The following is a 17,854-nucleotide window of genomic DNA, read 5'->3' as shown; positions in this document are numbered from 1 at the left end:
ATTTTGGGATTATTTTTCCAATGCCGTGGCCCTAAAATTCGTCATATGTTTTCCCTGTAGATTTCACATGGCGTTAAAGAGAAGTTGTGTTAGTGCTGTTCTTTGGCCTGAGTTAGTTCTCTCCCAGTGATGGTGGGGATGAGTAAAGCGCTTGTGTTCAGAGGGTTAAACCCATACCCTGCTGTGATGTCATAAATTCGTGTTGCAGGAATATCCGCTCAGTGCAATCATTTTTAGTTGAAGTCCGGAAGCCGCAGTCCGGTTCCGTGGTTTTTGTAAATAAAGCGTTTTATAGCGGACATGTCCCTGAAATAACCCGTTCAACAGTAGTAGAGCCCAGTTTACTCCGTTTTGTTCTCCGTTCAGATGTCTGAGCTCTGCAGCCCGCGTTTTCCAGTGTTATTTGTGTTAATGTTAGTAGAGCTAGCCTTCATGTGAATCAGAGGGAAAACGTCAACACCGACTATAGCCAAGCTGTTGATGTAAAGAGTCTCGACCACAGTCATGGGCAATGGAATGAATAAGGTAACTTCAATAAAACGACGAAACTATGTTTTGGCGGTTTTGGAAATGAGTGAAGCTTTTTGGTGTGTAAATATGCCTGCAGTACAGTTGTGCATGGGTAATGTAGGTCACAGGGAGCAAATCAGTGTTGCTTTACTGTGTAAAGGAATGAGAGCCGTTTGTGTGAAGGCACACAACTGAAATAACTACGTTGTGAGTTTATTCGACAACACTTATCTTTGCCCATCCAGCTCAGGATTAGAATGATTTATTTACCCACCTGAAATACTGTTACTGACTAGGTCAGTTCTGTAGAGTGCCCTGGCTCTTTCACAAGTACCAGATCCCCAAAATATGAGGTGAATATAATTCATAAAATTCATATTTACTGCAAAGAAAAATGAAATGTGTCTAAGATATACCTGGCGACACAGGTACAGATGAGTAATTTGGGTACTTGGTCCAGGACCTAGATAACTTGCAATCCTTGGGATAAAAACAACATGAATCACTGGTCAATGAACACTTTTGCATAATGTAGGCCACATGTACAGTTTCCTGTTTCTTTTAGTGAACTTACTCCTTTTCTTGACTGTCAAGAATCATAACAATCTTGGTGTACTTCAGTATGAAGAAGGCTGTAGTTTGCTTTCATTGAAAGTTGTACTGAATGACTCTTCTCTTTTCACAAAGGTGATCGATGGTCTCTATTTAGGGAATGTAATAGGTAAGGTATTACCCATTCCTGTCATACTCCTCTGTAATTTTTTTCCTTTTTCTTATTCTTCTCTGCTTTTTAACTAAAATCTGAGTTTGCTGTTTTTACTTGCAGCAGTCATTTAGTAAAACGTAACCTTCTCCACTGAAAAGTGAACACTATTCTCTCCTTTGAATGCACACATTCTGGTTTCTTGCAGTCGCCCATTGCAGGCACTGTCTTGAGATTATCTTTACATGTGCAGAATATGAAGCGACTATACCTTTGATTTAGTATATATATATATATAACTAGTGTTAATGTACTATCATTTGATTAAATAATTTTAAATTCTGCTCGGGAAGACACAGTGTAGTATGGACATCATGTCTGCTATTGCACCATGTCCACATGGAGTGTTCTATTTATGCTCAACTAATAAAAATAGATCTAAGGAAAATACCCTAATGGCACTCATTACGCTAGCTGTTTGAAATGCCATATTACACCTTTATAATGGTAAGAACCCACCAAAAAGAGAAAGAACAAAAAAATTTGTACAAAGCTCTTCAAAGTTAAAAACAGCAACAACCAAGAAATTCTCTTTTATCTACTTTACCCTTCGTAACTCCCTTGAGTTTTTAATGTAATGTAAACTCTTGCGCTCCAAGCACTCGACTGCCAGCCAATGTTTGAGTGACATCTAACAGCTGTCGTTAATGATACTGGCTGTGTGTTCTGTGTACCAAGTATGGTTGATTTCACAACATGACCAGTAATGAACAGCTTTAAATATATTTCACTGCTGAATGCTTATGTACAGGAAAGTCATTGACACTAGACACTTAGCACAATGTTAATGTGAAATTGCTGTGTCAGGAACGAAAGTTGGTGTGTTCTGAATTGAATATTTCCATCCACAGACTCAAAGAACAGAGAAAGTCTGTCCCAAAATGGGATTACCCATATCCTCTCTGTGTACAACCAAGCCAAGCCTGTTTTGGAGGTAAAAATCATGGCTTTCCACATGAATGGAAGTAGGGGGAGGTCAGAAGGACCTCTGTTGTATGTAATATTCACTGGCCCTCATCCATAAAGGTCCCTGTAACGTTTATCAGGTCAATTTCCTGATCATTTCAGGCTTAATACAAATATAGGAAATTAGGTTTAAATGTTTTCATGATGACTCTTTATTCCATTTTCTCATTTTACTGCATCTTGTAATGAATGTGATAGGACTGCACCAGCGTAAATATAATTTCTATAGTGTTTAGGAAGTTTAAGTTACTTAAATTTAAGAAGGGTCAGTTACTGCTCAAAAGCAAACACCCACACTCACCTCAATCACAGAGTTTAAGGTGTAATATTGTGCTCCACTTTGAAAGTGTCAAGGAAATTTACCAGCATATTAGAAAAATTACTTTGCAATATAGATTTGATTATTTTCTAATAAATAAAGAACCACATGGGGGCAGTAATGTCTAATAATTAAACCTGTCCTACAGACTTCTACATTGTATGGGTCAATTTTAGGGTAAATTTGGATTTCCTCAGGTAAAGAGTAGATTAGTAAAATAAAAATAATAATAAATAAATAAAATGCAGATTTAATTTTTATACTTCCATTCTATGTCTTACAACTTTTAAATCTCAAGACTTATTTTGTTTCCCTCTTTTAGGACATGACATACCTTTGCATTCTTGCAGCTGATTCTTCTAATCAGAACTTGTGAGTGATGCAAGCACACACACACACACACACACACACATTCATTCTCTTATCATTATATACATACATCCTGTGAAGTATTTGCTCAATATTGTATCAGCAGTCGCATACATTTGTAGCAGAGACGACACAAAGGATGAACTCTTACTCTGTGTCCAGCTTAAGATAGACACGGAGATATTTTAAAAAGTCTGAACCAAGCGAAATTTTAAATTTTATTCCACATGTTAGGTTCATGTAAATTTAACAGTCCACATTATATTTTATTACACTTTCAATTTTGCCCACATTCACAGTGAGTGAGAGATTCTACTGTGACTGTCTAGACATTCTGTCTGGAATAGAATATCTTAAAAACACAAACATCAATAGACTGACTGTTAAACAAAGAGTAAAAACAAAGTAAAGTATGAAACATGGAACAAAAACTGGCTTACAGTTGATATGTTCATATATCTGTGGTAAAAACCAAAACCCTGTAGAGATGTTCCACTTTGCTGATCATGCTGTGTTGTTTTTGTGTGGTAGCAGCCAAGCTTGAACAAAAGGCAAATATTACTGCTTCTATTGAGCAGTATGCCATTAGACAAAGAAACTCATAAAACATGTAATAAATAAAAGCTTGTTAAAAATGTTTAACAACTTGATGTCATTGTTGTCATGGTCAGGTAAAAGATTACACATAAAGTGTCCTGTTAATTTGGTGGGAACTGTACTGTTTGCCACACAAGTTTTGCATGCATTTTGACTCCAGCTTGGTTTCACACATTGACGCTTTCTGTTTAATTACTTTTTTATTACTTCCCACATAAGAGAGGAGCACTTTAGTTTCTTCATAAAAAGGTATATAGAAGGGTTATAGGTGTTTATTTTCAGAAATGGGAAATATATTATAAAATAAATAATTTATAATATTGACAAGATCACACATTTGGGATAATTGGTTTACGATTTGACTAGTTTTATTTAAATGTATCGTAAGTTATTGGTCATTACCAGGTTTGTAAAAAACACATAAAACCTGCAATCTAAATTTAACACAAATTAAGATTTTCTTATGTCATTTAATTAAAGAAATAATAAAAAACAAAGTTATATTTAATGGTAATTAAAATAATTATGTTCATGAACAAATGTGGTGAAATTACTTTTAACAAAAATGATACGATGGCTTGATTCCCATAGGCCTTGTATGCAACCAGCCAACATTTTTTGAAAAGTTTGCCTTCAAGTTGTTGTCATATTCTGTGGTTCAAGCAAAAAAAAAAAACTGCTAAAAGGAATACTCAGTACCATTTCTGTCAAGTGAGCACATAGCTGTGGCTGATGGGATTGAATTATTTTTGTGTGAAATTTGTCAGCAGTAATTTGTAAACCCTGACTGTTCCTGTTAGGGTCACATGCATGTCCTGTGAGTGTTCTGTACACCAGATATCACTGCATTGTACCAGACTTAGACTTCCTCACCTTTTTTGTGTGTGTGTGTGTGTGTGTGTCTGTGCGGGTCCCAACGTATATGTGTGTTACACTCAAAGTGAGTATGTGAGTGTTTGTAAAAGACAAAAGAGATGGAGAGGGTGTGTGTGTGTGCGCGTGCATGTGTGCGTGCATGGTGTGTGTGTGTGTGAGAGAGAGAGAGAGTTTCTTACTTTTCTAAATGTGTGAACTGTCAGTGCAGGGGTGAGGTGAGGTCTGCACTTTACAATTCTATTGTGTATTAAGTATTGCTATGTGGGGTTGGTTGATTCTTATTGCGTTAAGAATTATACACTGTTTTGTCTTGACACACTCAGCCTGTGTTGTTGCTGTGTTGAAAGTGAAACAAATATAAGTACATTTTAAAGTGTGAGAGTTTTTTTTCTTTCCCCAAAAATTGCAAGTTATACAAATTGCTGGTATGGCTGACTCAGTGAAGTGATTGTTTTACTTTGGGAAATAATACAAAAATCAATCCCAGCTACAATTTCTAACTTGCTATACAATTCTTTATAATATTGTGGTGTATTCTAGATAGATTCTATATAAACTGAATACAAATATTTGTTCACATTTACAAGAATAAACCTGGTAACACTTCAAAATAAACTTGTAAAAGTTGTAAATGGATTCAAAATCTGTTTAGTACATGGTTATTAGGCTGTAAATCCCAGTTAATAATCATTTGTAACACAGAGATAAAAAGGGAAAGTGACCTCTTTTTTCATCTAATAGTGAAAGTGTCAGAGAACTTACTGAAAATGTTAAGATACAGAATAAGCTGAGACATTAGAATGTGAATTTAGTCATTACATATACAAAGGTGCACCACAAAAAGGGGTTCTATCCTTTGTTCGTTGATTAAACGTGGTTGTTAAATGGTTAAACTTTAGCACATTAATAAAAATGTGCTAAACCTCTGACCAGGTTAATATTCACTGATGGAGAAGACAAACTAAGGTAAGTATCCAGGGATCTCAGACTTAACTGTAGATGGATGTGGGTTCACTATTTGGCAAACAGCAGGTCACTGTTGCACTGTATATCTTTGTGTTATAAATGATTATTTATGACTTTTAATGCATTCATAACCTTATTAATAACCATTAATAAACAGATTGTAAACTATTTATAAACTTTTATTATTCTTATTTTGAAGTGGTACCATAAACCCCATTTAGAGAAAAATGGGACATTTTGTAAAATGCTATTACAACAAGAATCTGCTTTGTTAATTCTCTTGACTCTTTATTTAACTGACAAAGCACAAATAAAAGGTGTTTTCACTGAACAATTTGATTGTATTTTATTGCAGTATAAAAAAAATGTAGAATGTGACTTCTGCAACATACTCCAAAAAAGTTGGGACAGAGGATTTTTTACCACTTTGTTACATCACCTTTCCTTCTAATTGCATTGTTTAATCATTTGTAACTGAGGATACTAATGGTTAAAGTTTTGCCAATGCAATTTTTGTTCATTGTTGCTTGATACAAACCTGCAGCTGCTTATTAGTCCATGGTTGCCGTTGCCTGATACTCCTATTCATGATGCTCCATAGGAGAAAAATCTGGACTACAGGCATGCCAGTCAAGTACACACACACACACTATGTTTACGACTACATGTTGAACAGCACGAGGGCTGTCATTGTCTTGCTGAAATAACTATGGACTTCTCAGGAAAAAAATTTGTCTTGACAAAAACCCAGTGTTCGAAAACCCATAGTTCAGTACAAAGAACATATATCAAAGTCATCCATGTCATGGTCCGATGAACACCCCCCATACAATGAGAGATGTTGGCTTTGCACCTGTGCCTGGTTACAGTCTGGATGGTCCCTTTAGTCATTTGTACATTTTATCAAAACAAGCTGAAACTTGGACTCCTCTCACAATAGCAAAATTGTTTCTGTCTTTTGGACAATCTAAGATGAACTTGGGCTGAGAGATCTCATTAGCATTTCTACAGATAGATATGGTTGCATTTTTTTTAGTGTAGCAGTGGACTGTATTTTTTAACAAGGATTTTCCAAAGCGCCTCCAAGTCCATTTGGCTATATTTATCACAGTAGCATGACCTGTCCCAACAGTGTGTTGCAACAATTTTAAATTTGTTTATATTTACAAAATAAAATAGTTGTTCTGTAAAAACTCTGGAATATATGCTTTGTATTTTTAAGTTAAAATATTTTAACAGATTCCGGTTTGTATTGCACTGTACAGAGTGCCCCAACTTTTTGGGGAAAGAACTTCTCAATTGTCAACTTAAAATGATAAATGTATATTAAGTTACATTAACAACAATGTCTGTTTTTACCCCTCGCTGAAACTTGTGAATGCTGCAGTAACTAAAATATATTTCTGAAACATTTGCACATTGGGCATTGTTCACACTTGCAATGTCTGTTTCAGTTTCAGCAATGTGAGAGTGCAGGTATATACAAAACATGACACAAATAGAAGGCTAGGCACTAAATTGAGTGTATACAAGATGCTTCCTGAACTCTGACTCTGTGAAGCACACTCTATTTTTGAGTTTACTATCACTACTTTTATACACAGCAGATACAAAAGATCTGTTAATCTTACAGAAAGAAACTAAATAACACTATAAATTTAATAAAATCTCTATAAATAGCAATAAAATTGATGGACATTGGTTTAGTTTTTAGATATTTAATGAACATCTGAAATAAGTGACATCGTTCTAATACTAGAAATCTTTGACGTCGTGGACAGAACAGTCCACAGTGCAGTTAGATTAGAGCCTCTGTGAGAGTGTATACAACATAACATATGATGTAATTTAATTAGGCACATTGCTTAAAATACATAGGTATAGCTTTGATGTGATTTCTGGAAATAATTATATAATACAGATGACTGTTTGAGGGAAGGCACCCCACAACTGAGGATGATGAGGGTTAGTGGTATGTAACAGTTGTGAAGGTTACTGGGGGGCTTTGGCCCACTGTCGCAATCCAGCAGGAGGAAGGAAGTCAGCAGTGGCCACCAAACCTATTAAAAACCCATCTGTCACAATACTACAGCCTTTAAAATAAGGATAACGGTCAATCTCCTTGTGTCATCATCATCCTCATAGCCTTTGTGAAGCTAATGTGCATAGACACATGTTCCCAGCCAGGTGCACATTGTGTAAACATTGCTGGGTAAATCAGTGTGGTTTATGGCAAAGCAGTTACTTAGTTACCGTAATTGAAATGTAACTAGTTGCTGAGGAAATAATTGAGACATCTCAGTTGTGTGTAGTGTAGGCAACATAAGTCTGCTGCTTTGGAAAATTCATTTTCATATGTTTAGTAAGCGTTTTGAAGGACATTTAAGGTCCTTTTGCAGCTGAGTCATGGTAAGAGGCTCAGAGCTTGGATTTAGCTGATGGTGTCATGCTAAACTGTTCCTTCCTCATTTTCAGATATAAGATGAGAAAAAGTGTTTTGGATCAGTTCTCAATTGGTTACTCAAGTGATGTTTTTTCCACATATTTATCACCTGGACCTTGTCCCTTGATAATTAAAAGTATACTGTTTTTAGCTTGATTTATTGACGCGAGTAACAAATGATAAATATATCAAAATGCTTGCAATTAAATTACATAGGTATTCAGCTACTTCTTATTACTTTAGATATTTTTGGCATTCCCACCTATGGTGCATTATATTTTGGTTTATATGGATTTGTAAGGATATAATATTGTGATTAGATGTTCAGTGGCCATAAACAAGTGGATCTTCCTAACCTCTGTGCTAATGGTGTTCATTAAAAGAGTTTTAAAAAGACTTTAAAAAGTGGTTTAGTTTAGCTTGACTGGGAAATCAGACCTTTAAAGCAAATCTGCAGAGTCACACACACTCACACCTACGGACACTTTTGAGTCACCAGTCCACCTACCAACGTGGGATTTTGGACTGTGGGAGGAAACCGCACCTGGAGGAAACCCACGCGGACACAGGGAGAACACACCAATCTCTTCACAGAAAGTTACCTGGAGCAGGGCTTGAACTTACAACCCCAAGACCCCGGAGACCCTGTGTGGCAGCGACGCTACCTGATGTGTCACTTTATAACCTCCTTAACGTTAAATTTAAAAGGCAGACTTCAAAAATAAAGAAATGAGTTATGCTTGAACATGACAATCTACAGTATTGGGCAAAATCAGAGAAAAATTCACCTTGCTTTTATTCAATTTTCATTATATTTTCTGAGGAGATTTTATATAAGCTATTCTACGTGCATTCACAAGGGTAATATTCCAGGGAAAGAGAATATGAGGCAAAATATTGTGTGTGTGGATTGAGCGTTCTAAGCAGTGTGGATTGTAAAGCGTCCTTGGGTATCTAGAAAGGCGCTATATAAGTGTAACGATAGAAATATTGGTGCCATAATCAAAAAACAAAACAACCACAAACCTGGTAGACCACCAAAACTGTCACCGTCTGTTATTGAAGACATTTTAGAGAGACACTTTCAAATTGATGTCCTTGATAGTCATGTTTTGCCAACTGAATATTTTGTTTTGTTTGTATTGAACATTCATTTAATATTTTTTCAGGTTACAACATTTTAAAGAGTGTATCCGTTTTATCCACGAGTGTCGGCTGAATGGAGGAGCCTGTCTGGTTCACTGGTGAGTGCTTAAAAGCAATGTGAAAAAACCTAAAAAGAGTCACCTCTAATTTTTATAATTAGCTTACTGTGCTGTTGTGGACCTACATTTCAATTTCAGGAAATCTGTGTTAAATAGTTGTATGTGAAAACAGATGGATATGTTGTAGGATAAATGTAACATAAATGTAACTAAGGCTTAACACTCACCTCTGGGTATAAGCAGTGACACACCTTTTCTCTGAATTCCTGGTAAAGAGAATTTCACTGGAAGAACACTTTTGCCCTATTACATCTGCTGTGCTGACCGTTGCATAATTTGCTACTATTCATACTGTCCTGTCTAGACAGACATGAGTGTATAAGCAGCAATTTATGACCTAGTGTTTTGGTTCTAGCTTGTACAGTTACATTTCCCTTTGATGCATTTTAGTCTTGCTGGAGTGTCCCGCAGTACTACAGTGGTGGTGGCCTATCTGATGACTGTCACTAACTATGACTGGGAGGAGTGTCTGTCTGCAGTTAAGGCTGTGCGCTCATATGTAAGCCCTAACTGTGGATTCCAGCAGCAGCTACAGCAGTTTCAGATGACCCAGGTCTCAGAGGTAGCTGTCTTTACTACTATATCATGCTAATTACAAAATTGGTCTTCGTCACTTCCAATAAAAGTGCCCTGTTTGTTGGTCATTCTATGACATAATAAGAAGTTTTTATATTGTCTGTGTGCTGAGTAATTATAGACTTTAAAGTAATTACCATTGCTTTAACATGTTTTAAGTTGGGAAATTGAATAGGAGCACATATTACATGGTACGTAAAATAAGTAGATGTACATTTTGATGATTTAAATACAATGTTTGCAATCCCTATTTAGAAAAAATCGAAGAATTACTTCAAAGTACATAAATTACATGACCAGGGTTCACCAATAGGATGCTTGCCCCGGCCAGTGTCATAGATTTGCTCTTGACATTGGTAGAGATCTATGAATATACCCTGCCACCCCAATTCCATTGCCTCTTTGTTTTTTTTGTTTTTGTTTTTTTTTCCCCTTTGCTCCGTGATAAAACGACACAGGAAGAGAATGGGCAATTAGAAGTTTGTTGGGCAGTTAATTTCCAAACCAGGTACTTCATAGCTACAGACAATTTTAGCCTGCTGTTATTATGATTATTATGATGGACATTTCATTAGCGAACTTGACTTTAAATGACTTACACATTTCTTTGAAAGATAACTAATTTTCTCTACCTTCTTCTGTTTTTGCTGCCATCCTCACTTACACCCATGTGTCACCCACAATGTACCTGAGCTTGCACAGTAATACTCGCTTCTGACTGGAAAGTTTTCCTTCCAGTTTTGGCCTGGCTCACGACCAAACGTAGCTACAGAGTCTCACGTGACAGCAGGGGAAGGCACAGCCAATCACACTGGCCAAACCCATATGTGTTACGGGGAGGTAGGACTCGAGTAGAGAACGTGATTTAACCCTTTCTTCACCACTAGGTCTGCACCACTTTTTTTTTTGTTTTTTTTGTTGAGGGGATCAAATTATTGGTGGGGACAATTCAGTAATCGCTGGATATTGGTGGGGACATGTCACCTAAGTCCATGCTAATTCTATGACCTTAGCCCCTGCCAAATGTTGCAATTCATCTTGTATAGAAGTTAACCCTCTTTTGAAAGCCTAAGTATGCAGTGCTCTTTACAAATAACACAGAGGTTTTCAGATAAATATTATAAGCAAATAAAGAAAAAGATTTCATTAATGACGGTTCAGCATGAGCATGCCAGGTGTTAATATTATTCATTATGTTTTCTCAGTGTTGAGATATGGCTTTAATATGTATTCATTCTTCACATTCACACGTGTGTCTGTGTGAATGTAATGCATTGTTGCTTAAAACTGCAGGCTACCTGAGGCAAGAAAAAAAAAATCAATGCAGAGCTTCCTTTGGTTTCCTGTACAATTGCTTGCCACCACAGGCTTAACTCGCTGATGCAATCACTTAGTTTTCTGAAACAAGTTGGGACTAAGCTGTATTCAGAAACTTTTCGTAAATGTTTAGTCATGAGCTTGACATCATTTGAGGCAGTAGAAAACTGACCTATCATAATAATCAAAAGCCTGAACAGGATTTAAATACACAGAGTGCCATGAAATATATAAGGGCTGGTTTAGCTAAACAAATATAAATAAAAACACAACAATGCTTATGTCATTAAAAATGCAGTGTAAGTCTGACACCCAGAATGTTTTTTGGACACGTAAAATTATCTTTGTAGGTCCAAATAAAATCTCAACAAGCTAACACCAGGCACTAAAATGACTTGTGGCTGATGGATTTTTATTTATCAGAGATTTTTTTTGATACCAGTTCCTAAAATGTAATGAAAGAATCTCGATGTTGAGCATTCTATCAATTGCCTACTGACAGTTGCAAGTTTTTTGAGTTGTGCATTTCTGTGTCATGTGTGAGAGTTCACACACAGACTGGTGAAGGTGTGACAAAGGTTTTCCTGTTTTGGGGCTCCATTCTCTCATTGCACATCTGCCATATGAGAGTCTGTCACTTTATATCAGTAGTAGGTGCTTAACCCTGCAGGGGAGTTGTGCTGGGTTGTGGACTCACTTGAGTGAGTAAGGGGAACTCAGGGGGACTTGCTGAAATTGCATTAGCCATGTGCTGTTCATCACGTGGATGTCATTTGTGCCAGAGGCTTGCAACATTTAACATTTCTCTTTGAAATATGTTTTTTTTTTTGTCATTATTAAGGTCTGGACATAAGGAACTGATGGCTGGTTTGGGGGATTTACATTTTTACAATTTCACCACAAATTCTTCTCATGTCGAAAATGCAGTGCCAATGCAATATCATTACAATGACTGAAATTGTTTGCTAGTTGCCAAATAAATTATTTTACCAAATAATTATGCCACGTTACCCATCACTGACATTACCTTATAGTTAAAGCCAGATTTAAAATCAAAGGTCAGTAAGTTATTCATATTTCATAAATTCATAATTATTTATGAGAAGTATCTGGGGAGATTAGGCATAAATCGTCTGCTTTTAGCATAAAGGGGAATATCAAATATGTTTTTAAACTGAAGATAAAAATAGGACAAGCTGTTAAGAGTGTGTGAAAGTGTATGTTGCAACAAAAGCAACTAAGGCTTGTGAGGAACTAGTGTCTTTTCTTATTGGTGAGAATGATTCGATTTATTGAATTATGAATTGTGAGTCAAAGGGGCCCCTCACTTTCTAGCAGCACATTACAGAGGATAATGGGTATAAAGGACCATGCAGCAAATATTTCTCTCAAGCCACGTTCACGTGGATAAAATGACTAGAAAACACTCAAATATTGTGCATGTTTTAAATGAAATGCCACACTGCCATTCTCTAACATTAGGTGTTATGTTTTTAATTTTTTGGTTTTTTTTTTTATCTGTTCTGGGAAATGATGTTGTTAATAACTTTGGTTTTATTATGTAGATTAGGAAAAACTTGGACCAAATAAGACTAAATTAGACTAAATAACATGGATGCTAAAGATGAATAATAAAAGGAAATGGTGGATTTGCTACCAGTACCAGTTTCCAGAAAAAAATGTATGCTGTTTAAAACAATTCAATTTGTGACAGAGATTTCAAGAGATTTCATAAATCTTTGAATAAAACTATGTATGTAGATGGTGAAAGACCTAAATTCTTTGCAATCTTGAATTCAAAAAATGTCCTTTTGGAATTTTTTGACTGTCCTGACATACAGCTTTTATTCTCAACTTATATGAGACCATGTCAGTTTTGTATAAAAGAATTTTTAAGTTGATTATCCCGTTGGCCCTGATCTAATGACAATTTCTGATCAATTTTTATTTACTTCTTGAGTTTAACATATTTAAAAAACAGTATATCATAAAATATAATTAAGTACCAAACATTTGACAATCATGTATTAAATGGGAGTTGTCTAGGTTGTTAGCTTGCATACTTTGAAACTTAGAAAATCAAGAAAATGTATTTTGACCAGTTGTGCCCAAACATATGCATATGACTGTATATAAATATGTGAAAATATGGTGTTGTCCAATCAGATTGTACTCTATAAAATTGTATATATATATAAATCAATATATATATATATATATATATATATATATATATATATATATATATATATATATATATATATATATATATATTGAATAGCAATTATATATGTTTGTAATAGGCAATGTTACCAAAGCTAGTCTTTGGATTTCAATGAACTAACACAGCTACATCTTTGAATATTCAGAAGAAAATGAAGAATAGTCAGTTGTGGTCCGAGAGTGACCTGTTGTAAATGTCATTACTTGTTTAATATCCCCACATTCTCAATGTGAGAGAGTTTTAACTTCTTGCTGGAGGGAGCTGGAAGGGGGAACTGAAACAAAGTGTCTGTCAGCCTCTGGAGCATAAATGGCATTCACTAATATTCTTTAACTGGTTTATCTTTAAAAAAAATTGTGTCATTTGCCAAATTATGATCTGTGTAACTGAACTGTTTGGAATAAATGTTGTATGCATTAAAAATGAGCCATTGCAATTGGCTGTCACATTGCAAAATAATAGTCCCTTTTTATAGAGTAATTTAATTCAATTTAAACATAGCAGACGATTATCTCCATGGCGGAATTTAAGGAAGTTAAAGGTTTATTGCTACAGGTCTCACCAGTTGCTCTCTCTTTGTTCTCTGATGCAGTCAATCATTTTACTTTAGTGTAAACACACATTTATTTATTTACAAATGAAAAATAAAGGACCATTACATAATATAATAGCGAGCAGACTACTGAGCAATGTTTTCCACATTTCCCCTGTAATTATTTTGCTGAAACTTTACTATAGGTTTTTTCAGTTCTTGTTTACTTTATGAGGATTCTAGATTCAGTTTCTTACAGCACAAGTTAAATATGTTGTATACTTGGCACAAAAAGCAAGTGGTGGACATATAGTATTTGTCAAGTGTTTATATATTTACCAGGCATCTTATCCTTAAGTGCACTAATGTAAAGGACATTTTTTGTATTGTTATTGTTTTTTATGTAAATAATTGTACAAAATGTACCTCTACATGTCTTGAAGTCATTGTGTTAATGCTGTGATTGTTGCATCATCAGTAAGGATGTGTGAGCCAATTCCAGATACTGTCACACACACCCAGAACATGGCCTCCTCATGACTGTTTATTTTTGTTCATATTGCTCCATATGCTAACCCATCCATCTCTTGTTTTATTACTGTTTGTGTATGGTGATTTACATCCTGCTTTAAGCTGCTTTTCTGAAAGATAGGTTGTCTGCTTGTTGTTAAAGCGATTGTTGATTCATGTTTTGTCATAACTCTGTCATCAACCACAGTAACTATGATTAATGAAAAGTGTATCAAAGATGGTGAAAATATCTTTCACCACAAAGCAGAATAGAAAATATTAGCATAATACCATTGAAACATTTTATTGATGGACCAACTAGCAAGCCTAGAAGCATTTTCACTGACTGACTGACAGACAAAAAAAACAGACTTTTTCAAACACACAGGTACAAGGACTACCTCTTACCAGGAAAGTGAAGAATGAGGGGTAACTTTAGCTTGAACCCTTTGTTTCATGGGGGTTTGTATCTTTGCTTACATAATTATTGTGTAGGGAAATAGTGTAAAGATACAAAGAGGTATTAATGTATTTGTTAAACTCAGCAGTCTTGGTAAAAAATGTCTAACTCACAACTATATTTGAGATCAGATAAAACATGATCCCCCTTAGCTTGGTGCTGCTGCTTTTGGGCATGTGTCTGAGCTCATGACTGTAACTTGACAGCCACAGTGCTGAAAATTTGAAAACCCCTTTGCATGGAGACTACTTCAGTCCAGCTCGCTCTCAATATTAAATGCTGATAGATGTCAAATTAAAGAAAATGCTGCTGAAAAATAAGAAATATATGCAGGTCCTACTTAAACTTGTGTAACTACAAGTATATCCCTATTACGTTATAACTGTGACTGTTTGTGCTCCATGTTTTTATTCCAAATTAATGCATCTTATACACACAGAAATACAGAATACAGACATAAGATGAATGTGATTGTGTCAGTGACTTTTCATAAATGCTATGTTAAATTAATTTGCCCTAATACAATACATTGTTTACATTTTCTTAATGTTTAAGTGCTTACAATTAACTCTTTGATTTAGTAGCTATAGTTACATGCTCCTTTCCTATAGTTGCAGACAGTCACTGTAGTCTTTACAATGTTACATTAAGCTAATGATTTTATTTTGTGTAGTTTTGAGATGCAATCTTTTCACCTTGAGAGCTCTACAGGCAAAGCACCATGACCAAACCAACAGTTTTAAAAATGTCTAGAAGAGGGTCACACAAGCTTAATGAGCTATAGTGATTAGTCAGGATATTGAGTATGTTTCCAATAATAAGTGTCAAGTGTGTGCCAACCAAATATTTGGATTTTTTAATGTTTATTTTGTTGGTATTATCAGGTCCTATGTCATTTATTAATTCATTCATTCATTAATGACAATAAATTAATTCAACAATGTGTACCTTTTTTAAATTATGTGAAGAAATAAGATATAAAAAGTAACAGGGAGCAAAAAAAAAAGGTCCATATAAGTCTGCACTTGGAAGCTCAGTATAAGTAGTTTGGAAGGCATCATCTGGCTGGTTTTTTACTTTTTTTTCTTTTTTTTCTTTTCGTCCGGGAAAGAATGCCTGCTTGGAAAGTGACGGGAAGTCCTTCCTCCCACTAAATTCTACCTTACTCCCACTGCAGGGCTCCGTGTCAGGGGAATCCCAATCTGTCCCTGTATAATTTCACCCCCTCCACTACCCCAGCAGGCAAATCCTAGCTTTTTCTTTTAGCCCTAGTGTGGGGAACATAGATTCATTAACCAATTATGTCCAAAAGTGTTGTTAATCTTATATATGTAAGTATGTTAAAAGAGAGTATGGCTGAGACTGTAAGTATGGTTAATGACCTAGAAACACATAGCAGTGGAGTACAAATGGCTCTGGTGGATTATATTGAATACAGTAATGTGACAGAGGGGTTTCTATAATCATCTGCTGAATTTGGAAGACAGGAAAACAACATTGCTTAAGATGGCTTGCAGTGTTATAAATATGTGCTAAATACAATACTGTGTGAAAGTTAGAGACCACCTTTATTTTATTTTCAGTCACAACTACAATTACACCTTTTATTTCAGTAAGAGACAACAGGAGTTAGCTATTTTTCCTGGTTATGAAAGATATTAAGCATTGTGTATCTGACACGGATAGTTTTGGGATCCTAATTTTTTTTAAGTATCCTAATTTTCCATATTTTTATAACTTATTAATCCACAATATTGTTTTTGTTGGCTTTGATTCAGGTGGATCACAGTTGTAATGGTAGAGTATCATCCTGATGTAAACGAGAGACCCTTTGTCTTTGTTGAGAAAGTGTTTAATTTGAACAGGTTTAAAATGTTTTGGTAATTTCTCTTCCTCAGTACCGTGCTTGGCTGCAGATGAGTTACAGACCCAGTCCGTTTAGAGATCAGGAGCAGGTGGCAGCGCTGTTGGTGCAGTATGCAGATCAGCAGGCTCAGGAGCGGCAAAGAAGGGGAGATCCCGACTAGATGAACCAGTCCAGCAGCAGCTATTCTCTGCCATACAACCGCTACAACAGCTCTGGCTGCAACAGATAAGTGACCCACACTGACCCCACCAAATCACCCTTACTAAGAGAGCTATGGGCTCTTTATGTTTGCTGCTCACCTTTGTATTGAAGTACAGTAAGATTATCTAGGGACAACTCGGCCTCTTGCACTCTGGCCTTTAGCTCAGGCCTCTGAGTAGATACACTAAGTCCTGGATGTAAGAATGTAACTGACTGACCTCCTTATGACACGTTCTTCATTATATTTTAAAGATTGCTAAAATGCAGTAAGCTTAAATAATAATAATAATAATACAATTAATATTGTTATTATTCAAAACATATATAATAAATGATAATGAAATACATGCCCCTCCCCCTTTTTTGTGACCTCTGGTCAAAAAGTAATGTGAGAAATACTAAAGCCATACCAAGGGGGATTTGTTTGTTTGTTTGCTTGTTTTCACAGTATAAAGACTTTGATCTGTTAACTTTTTCTTCTATTTATAAATGAAAAAAATACAGACTAAACGTGATATTTAATTCTGAGCTCATACAAGCTCAGTGTGTCCGACTGTAAATTGTTCAGAAATTTCTATAAAAATGTATACCTGTGTTTTGTTCAAATAATAAATGTTATTCATGAACCTTATTTATTAAGCAGACTTTTCTGTTGATTGGTCACTTTTACTACACAATACTCTCACTTTTAACCTCCTGTGTCTTTGCAGGAGTTTTACCAAAAAACATATAATGGTTTAGGTATCTGAATCACATTTTAGGAGACCATGTAAGGCCACAATAGAGGACCATACTGTTTATTATAGTGGATGCCATCCCCAGCTTCCCTTCACAAGCTCTGTATAAAGAAAACACCTCCACCTCTGAGATGAGCAAAACCTCAACCTGTGCTCACATCCTGAAATCAACCAAGGACATGTGACCCCTCTTTTCCAAGATCCGCTTTTCGTGGTTTCCAGATGATATTTAACTTCCTGACAGCAGGTTAGACTTTTAGCTGGCATGAAAGATTAACTATTTCAGAACATGATCACCTAGTCAAACTCCTGTCCCTTCATGTGCTCCATATGCACACTGGTGCACGTAAACTCAC

At 35.6% G+C, this 17,854-nt stretch overlaps 1 protein-coding gene across 1 annotated transcript; it reads left to right on the top strand.

Annotated features, from left to right (window-relative positions):
• Positions 1–217: 217 nt before the first annotated feature.
• dusp22a (dual specificity phosphatase 22a) lies at positions 218–17,383 on the top strand. The gene is made up of 7 exons (XM_066685406.1): positions 218–525; positions 1,198–1,231; positions 2,125–2,207; positions 2,881–2,930; positions 8,979–9,053; positions 9,465–9,636; positions 16,592–17,383. Exons 1-7 carry the CDS (start codon positions 505–507, stop codon positions 16,718–16,720), a joined length of 564 nt encoding a protein of 187 aa, XP_066541503.1. The 5' UTR covers positions 218–504; the 3' UTR covers positions 16,721–17,383.
• The last annotated feature ends 471 nt before the right edge of the window (positions 17,384–17,854 follow it).

The sequence above is a fragment of the Hoplias malabaricus genome, chromosome 11, assembly GCF_029633855.1.
Source record: "Hoplias malabaricus isolate fHopMal1 chromosome 11, fHopMal1.hap1, whole genome shotgun sequence".
NCBI lineage: Eukaryota > Metazoa > Chordata > Actinopteri > Characiformes > Erythrinidae > Hoplias > Hoplias malabaricus.
The sequence above is the reverse complement of the archived record's forward strand: the minus strand, read 5'-3'. Positions and strand labels throughout refer to the sequence as shown.

Excerpts from the sequence above, each read along its gene's own strand:
- dusp22a (XM_066685406.1), top strand. The coding sequence starts at position 505 with ATGGGCAATGGAATGAATAAG. Across the intron at positions 2,208-2,880 it reads AAGCCAAGCCTGTTTTGGAG|GACATGACATACCTTTGCAT; the intron begins GTAAAAATCATG and ends TCCCTCTTTTAG. Across the intron at positions 2,931-8,978 it reads GATTCTTCTAATCAGAACTT|GTTACAACATTTTAAAGAGT; the intron begins GTGAGTGATGCA and ends ATATTTTTTCAG.